The 7,535-nt window shown below is 57.5% G+C and overlaps 1 protein-coding gene across 1 annotated transcript in view; it reads right to left on the bottom strand.

The window, feature by feature from the left end:
- Positions 1 to 705: 705 nt before the first annotated feature.
- Positions 706 to 7,535, bottom strand: part of TMEM132E (transmembrane protein 132E) — a 28,726-nt gene continuing 21,896 nt past the window's right edge. The window contains exons 6-9 of the mRNA XM_064467687.1: positions 5,673 to 5,878; positions 4,823 to 5,102; positions 4,547 to 4,738; positions 706 to 4,011 (exon numbers count right to left, since the gene is read on the bottom strand). Of these exons, the coding sequence (XP_064323757.1) occupies positions 2,983 to 4,011; positions 4,547 to 4,738; positions 4,823 to 5,102; positions 5,673 to 5,878 (1,707 nt within the window). The 3' untranslated portion in view covers positions 706 to 2,982. The remainder of the gene's footprint in view (positions 4,012 to 4,546; positions 4,739 to 4,822; positions 5,103 to 5,672; positions 5,879 to 7,535) is intronic.

Here is a 7,535-nt window from a genome sequence, read left to right as displayed (position 1 = left end):
AGAAACATATTATATATTCATATATATGTATGAAGTATAAATATATACATATGTATGAAGTATACATATATACATATTTATATATCAATAAATAGATAGGTATACAGCTATCCAGACATTTTTGCTCTCTCATTCAAAAGTGAAGCCACCTTGAGCAGGTCTCTCACCCTCCCTGCTGCCCCTCACCCAGCACCCACCATCTCCACCAGCTGCAGGGAGGCAGTGATGCTGGTGGGGGTGAAGTGCCTGGGTGGGAAGAGCCGCCAGCAGGGCACGAGCTGGGGGAGTGCTCGGACATGAACATATCATCAGCCCCTGCAAACAACTCGGACGCCCCTGGTCCATAGGTGCTGCCTTCCCAAGGGCTCTTGGAGACCCGAGCTAGCTCCATCAGCTGAAACGGGAAGTGATGGACTGGAAAACTGCCGCTGATGCTTGGTGTCAGACCTTGGGCCCGGCTACAGCCGCCAAGTGCTGGGAGGAGGAGTAGGCGAGCAGCCAGCGCTGCTCAGGGAGGGCTGGAGGAAAGCAGCCAGAAGAAGGGGGCAAAACCTGGTGGACACACAGCCGTGGGTATGCCCCACACTGAGCCTGGACGAGCTACCTCAACCCTGACCCCTGTGGGTCTGTGTACCCCCATCACCTTCCACCTTTGCAGCCCCCGCCCCAGGGTGTGCTCATGGACCAGGAGGAGGGCGCTGCCAAGTCTTATTACAATTATAAAATTTTATTATAGACTTTTCTTACCTTCCCCCCCTTCCTTTTTTTTTTTTTTTTTAACAAATATTCATACATGTTAATTTAACGAGGAGGTTTGGCAGTTTGAAGCAGGGAAGTTGACTGTATTAATTTTACTGCTCAGAGCCACTATCAGCTCAGCAGCTTGTTCAGCCAGACCTGGGTCCTTTAGATAACAGAGCACAGTAAAACCTAACTGCATCATCTGTCTGGCCTTTGAGCGCATCTCAATTCTCCCATATATATATATATAAAAAAAAATCAGCATAGAGCTATCAAGTAAGTTTTAAGGCCACTCGGGGGAGAAATTTTCATAGGCCAAAATTGATAAACTCTTTAAAGAGGCTTTCAAAACACTTCGCACCACCACGGCCTGCTGCTTGCCTGCCAGGGAAACTGAGGCGCGCGAGCCGGTCAGGATGGGGCCGCAGCAGTGCCTGGTCCCTGACCACTGGCCTGCGATCAGGCTGCCCAGGAGGGGCGGATTCTAGAGGGAGGAGCCCCAGATCCACGGCTTTGATACCAAAGTGCTCAGAGCTTAGGTGAGGGTCAAAGCTGAGCTATGCCCCAGGACCCTGGCAGCATGTCCTCCCCCACCTCAGCAGACCCCACGGCCACCAGGGCTAAACCCCAAACCGCTGGAAGCACCCAACCCCGGTACCGCGGCAGAGATACGGCCCATCACAGTGCTTCAAAGCCTTTTGGTTTCGGCTTTTTGTTCGGTTGTTTTTTCTTTTCTGGTCTTTTATTTAAGAAAAAAAAAATAAAAGAGACACAGTGGTGGGTAACTTCCAATCCAGAAAAATAATCCACTGCCAGCCTCTGCCTCCTGCCTCCACCAGGTGATGCTGGGGGGGATGGGGGGGGGGGGCGGGTTCCCATGGACTCGGTACCCACGGGTACAACGGCACAGCCTGGGACCCCCAGCCTGCCAGCCCTGGTACCTGGATGTCCCCACAGGGTTAACCTGGTTGAGGATGCTGAGTTTGGGGCCGGCAGATGGGGTGGCCCTGGGCTGGGGGGCCCTATTGGGTATGCCAGAGTTGCTGGGAGCTGCCGCCAGCACAGGGTGACCAGGGAGGCATTGAGTTATGGCAGTCAGAAGGCACCACGGAGGCTGAGCCTGGCTCTGGGCATCCCTGCTGGGCTGGCACTCAGGGAACAGGGCTGGCACTGGGAGACCTGGACCAGGTCCGGTTGTGGGTGTCCCCACCCAGGCTTGGGCCCCTGCCACCACCTCTCAGCCCCAGAGCAGCATCCAGGCACTGGGGGGATGGAAACCAGGGATGGCCCTGAAGGTCCCAGCAGTGCTGCTGAGGGTGGGGGGGGCCCAGTGCTGGCCCCACAGCTGGGAATAGGGGGATTCAAGGGCAGGCTTGCTGGCACCTCCAAACTGACCCTGCCTGGGGGCCACAGCTCTTTCCAAGCAGTGGGGAGAGGGGGCAGAGGCAGATGCCGTGGTCCCCAAGCGATGCTCCTGTGGCAAACTTTACTGTTGCAATCCTGCAGGACCCACGCCAAACAGAGCGGGGCGAGACCAGCACTGGGGGCTGGGACACAGTGGGTGATGGGGACAGCGGTGCCCCGGAGCTGTAGCTGTGGGTCTGCAGCCCCCCCCTCCTCTCCTGCCTCACCCAGCATCACCCACAGTGTGGGGCAGCAGGCTCCGGCTAGGGGAGCTCCCCAATACCCCAACACCCATGAGGCAGTGAATCCCTGAACCAGCACTCACCTCCAAAATTGTGCAACCGAGTGCAGTGAAGGCAGCGGGGGTTGTCTTCGGGAAGCCCCCACCTGCCACCTCCCCACTGGGCTCCTGCGGGGGGCCTGGGACATCTCTTTTCCTCCCTCTGCACAGCAGGACCCACAGCATCGTCCTGCGCTGTTTGCCATTGGACACACACACGCACACCAAGGTTTTGACCCCATCCATCTCCTTGCCCACCAGCTCGCCTCCGTTGCTGCCCCCTCACCACAGGCCAGCAGGCTGGGGGGGCTGCTCATGTGCTGATGCCTCCCCTGGGAAAACCATATGCTAATGGGCAAGAAAAGAAAAAGGCCCCCGGGGTGCCTTCCAAGGGGGTGAGGAGGACGTGAGATGTGCAGAAGAGGGAATGCACAAGAAAGAACCAAATTTGGATCTCCAGCCCCGGGGAAGCAGCCGGCATGGTGTGGCATGGCGTGGCGTGGCGTGGCACGGCGTGGCAGCTCCCTCCCTCCCGCCCCATCCCCTCTGCCCCTGCATTAAGCGATCTCTTTGATTCTGCGGATGTAGTTGTGAAGCTCTTCGGGATCTTGCAGCCCCATGTCCTGGCAGACCCACTCCAAGTCCTCCTCATCAGCGATGGGGATGGAGTTGTAGGCCAGCTCATCAGAGGGCAGCGTGGCAAAGGTGGTGAACTTCACCCGCTTCCGTTTGGAGGTGGGCGAGTTGAGTGGGTCCTCGCTCTGGTCCCGCGTGGACCCCCCCGAGGAACCGTCCCCGCGACCATGGACCTGGCTTTGCACACTGGTCTGTGAGCTCCCACTGCTGTGGTGGTCCCCATGGCAGCAGGTCTGGACATTTTCCAGGGGGTTCCCAGGGCTCTCAGGCTGGGGGGAGAGGTCATTGTGAGCCCGCAAGGGCTGCCCATTGCCCAAGAAGACCCAGTGGTGGGAATGGTCCATGTTGGTCTGGCCTTCAGGTGGGATGCGTTTGTGCCGGTATTTCAGCACAAAGACAATGCAGTTGATGAGGAAGACCAAGATGGCCAGACAGAAGACCCCCAGGAGGGCGTACATGCCTATCTCCAGGTCCGTCAGCCCCCTGGTCACCTGGACAAAGCCAGTGGGGATAGTGGGGAAGTCCTCAGTGGGGTGAGATGCACTGGACATCCTACTGTCCTCACTTGGCTCTGCTTTCCTCTCCACCTCTGCCCGCAGGGTGGTGCTCGCCCCTGTCTCTGCCAGCCCCAGCTTGCTGGACACATGGTCGTAGTCATAGGTGGGGTCCTCTTCAGACCCAAAGTGGACCCGCACACTAGCCAAGGCTGTGAAGAGTACACTCTTGCGCTTGGTCTTCTGGCAGCTCTCGCAGATGACCAGCTCGGCCCGCAGCAGCTCCCCCGCGCCCTCGCTCTCTGCCACCACCAAGGGGAAGGCTCGATCCTGGGTCACCGAGACCACCTTCTCGTCCAGGCTGCTCACCACCAGGTTGTAGTCCTTGGGGTCATAGAGCGAGAGGGGGGCCGTGGTGCCATCACTGTAGGAAATCCACAGGCTCAGGAGCGCTTCCTGTGGGACCAACACAGGCACCGGTTGCCCAGCACGATGCCAGTCCCACTTGCACCTGTTTGCCCATCCCCTCATCCACCCCTCCTCCTTTGCATCCTTCTCTCCGTCCAATTCACCCTTTAACCCTCCATCACCCATTTTGCTCCTTCCAACCATCACCTAGTTTTTCCCTTTTGCCTGTTCTTCCCTCAATTTTCCCCATGCTTGCCAAGGCTCACCGCAAATCCCAGCCCCAGAGGTGCCAGATGTGGCTACCAGAGCTGAGCTGAGCATAGGATTTCTTCCAGACCCCTTTGTCCCCATGGTTGCATCCTGCCCCCAGGGTGGGCAGGGTTGGTTCACAGGTCTGTGTGGAGGTTTCTGGGGTGCTTTGGGCATCACGAGGGTGCCTGGAGGACAGCGGGTGCTGTGGGAGGCATAGGATGACTGTGGACAGGATTTGGGAAGTGGGGATTGCAGATGGAGCCCTCGCCCCACCCCAAGACCCCCACCGGGCCCCCCAAGCCTGAGTTCACCCCCCACCCCCCGACCTCACCTGCTTGAGGAAGCTGAGGGTTTGCTGCACGGATGTCCGGGCAATGATGGTGTGGCTGTTGCCGGGGCTGGGGTGGAGGGACAGCGAGAGGCTGGAGACCACCTGGGCCTTCAGGTCTGTGATGCTGACCTTCTCCTCTGCCACTGTCACCAGTGTCTCCCCCAGCACCGCCTCCATGAGCGGGGACACGACCTGCAGGGGACGAGGGTGCCCATCACTGCCTGCCACCCCCAGCCAAACCAGCAGAGGAGGGCAAAGGGGTGGCCAAGAGGGTACCTTGAAGAGTGTGGTGCCCGGCTCCCTCCCAGCCAGCGTGAAGCTGTCCACCATGTGGGCCACCCGCGGGTCGTCCACGCGCATGAAGTCGCTGACCAGGTCGGTGACCTCCACCAGCCAGTCGGGCCCCAGCATGGTGACCACCTGCCCCGTGCCCTCCGCTGCCGTGGTGTGGAACTGGGTGAAGACCTGCAGCGTGGTGTGCTGGTACTGCAGGGCACAGCCCCGGCTCTGCTTCCGCTCCTCTTCATCCTCCTCGTGCTCGCTGTCCCGCACCGACCTGTGGGATGGAGCAGTGGGTGGGCAGCACCACCAAGCTTCCCCCTGCCATGGCTCTTCAGCCCCATCCCAGGAAAGCATAGGGGTGGCCAGGGAGAGAGAAATGCAGTGTCTCCCCAACTATGGGAAAAAATTGATGGCTCCTGGCCAAAAAGATGCCTGTTGCCCATGAGGTCTCTGACAGCTTTAGCAGCACCTGGCAAGGGGGGGTCACCAGCATTTCTGTCCCTCTAACCAGCTGAGAGGACAAAAGGTTGGGATGGACACCTGGAGGTCTCTCGACCTCAAAGCAGAGCTAACTTTGGAGGTTTGACCATTGCCAAGGATAGACGTTTCCCACCAGTTCCAGAGTCTGACCACCCTCACTGTGAAATTTTCCTCCTTCCTGTGCAATCTGTGTCCATGACTGCTCAACTTTTCACTGGGGACCCCTGAGATGACTCTGGCTCCACCATCTTTAAAAACACCTCACTAGGTAGCTGAACAAGGCAAATAGACCCTCACCACCAACTTCACCTGGCCTTCCCCTGGCTGGACAGACCCCCAAGTGCAGTGGCCCCAAAGCACCCACCTCCTGTCCGGCAGGATTGGCACCCTCCAGCCCTTCACTTGGCTCAGCCGGGCATCTGAGAGCTCGATGTGCAGTGGCAGTTTTGGCACCCACACTGTCATCTCCAGTGGGGCAGAGAGGTGCTCGTAGGTGAAGGTGACACGGGCGCTCATGGAGCCCCATGACTCCTTCCCGCTGACGAAGACGTAGTCGCAGCTGCTGGAGACCTGGGGAATAAGGGAGGATGGGGTGTTGCAGTGCTCCTGCAGACACACCAGGGATCCTGGCAGGAGGCTGCTAGAGGATGGGAAGTGCCAGAGGAGCAGAATTTCACCTGACATGTGCCGGGTTAAAGGCGGCCCCAGGAATAGGGATGCTCTCTCCTCCCTGACATCCCTGTTCAGAGGCGTGGACCCACGTCTGCAGCATGTATTTCCCCCTGACCCAGCTCCTCTGCCAGCTCTTGCAGGCACCTTCTTTTGGTGTTTCAGCTTCTTTGGCCCCTGCACCGAATTGTACCCTATTACCACACTCAAGCTAGAAGCTTCCACGGGTGCTTCAGAGCTTGTAAACTGCTCATCCTGGACATTTGCCCCAAAATCTCCTCCACCCACACCCAGAGGGCACAGGCAGTGAGCACGGACCAGCCGCATGCCTGTGTGTGGGTACCCACTGGTGCCTCGTCCCCATCCTCCCTGCTAACCCCAGGAAAAGCTGCCCAGAGTCCATCTGAATCCTCACGTTCATCTTCTCTCTCTTTAATTCTCATTTATGCAAATGTCATTAGTTAAATTTGCTATAAACCAAATACATCCTGTGGGGGCCACTTATTACCAACTGATCTGAGCTAATTAAGGAGCTAAGAGGATGCCACGGCAGCACCACCAGTGTTTCAGCTCAGGCCATCAGAGTCAACAGCAGTTTCTCCTTCCCAGCAAGGGTGGGAGGAGACAACCAGGCTGGGGAGGCTCCAAGCCCTCATCTGCAGCGGCCCCATGGCCCAACCTGACCCCCTTCCCCCCACCGTCAGGAATTGCATCAGGGTGGTTTGCTGCTGGGATAAAATAAAACCCTTTTGCTCAGTCGGCAGCACAGTCACTCTGTCAGATGTGCTGAGCATCTCAACAGCACAGAAGGGCTTATTTCCAAGAAGCTGCTGTCCCACATGGATGATAGTGTAGGTGATAGCATCACTGTTTCTCTCCCCACTTTATCTTTGGGCACCTGTGGTCATTCAGCTGCAGGAACATAGTATTTTGGAGCCCATGAGCAGGGCCTGACTTCTACAAGAACTCCATGTTCCAGCTGTGAGAGCCCATCACAAGATGCCCAAGGTCCCTGGGGCTGGTGGAGGAGGCAGAGCCCAGGACCTGGGCTCCTTGGGAACTCCCCGCTCCCTGGGCACGGGAGGGAAGTGCAGTGCAGGAGGGTTTGTTCCTTGGCTTCCTATCAGGGATACCAGCTCAGCACATCAGAAAAGACAATCTCATATCTGGTGGGGCGGCGTCTGAATAAAGATGAGCTCCTGGGTGAATCCTCCAGCAAAGAAGTGCTCTGGATGTTGTGCCATTTATCACAATAAATATGATGGGCTGCTGCTTGCATTAGCTTAGCTAATAAATCCCCCCAGCATCTTCTTCTGGGGACCACTTGCTTTGCAAGTGGGGGGTTGAAAGTATGACAACAAAAAATCCCAGCTCATCAGGCCTGTCCTGATGATGGAGTGACCGCAGATTAGCTTTTAAATGAAGTGCACGCTTGTTCAGAGAAACTTCCCGGATTCACAGCAGGGTGTTGGGAAGCAAGAGGCTGAGGTCTGCCTGGGCTCCAAGCCAAGGTACTGCTGGCTCCTCTTCTGCAGCCAGGAGCTCCCCCCTTGATAGC

This window comes from Phalacrocorax carbo, chromosome 17, assembly GCF_963921805.1.
Source record: "Phalacrocorax carbo chromosome 17, bPhaCar2.1, whole genome shotgun sequence".
In the NCBI taxonomy this organism is placed as follows: domain Eukaryota; kingdom Metazoa; phylum Chordata; class Aves; order Suliformes; family Phalacrocoracidae; genus Phalacrocorax; species Phalacrocorax carbo.
This window is presented reverse-complemented; position numbering and strand designations above follow the sequence as displayed.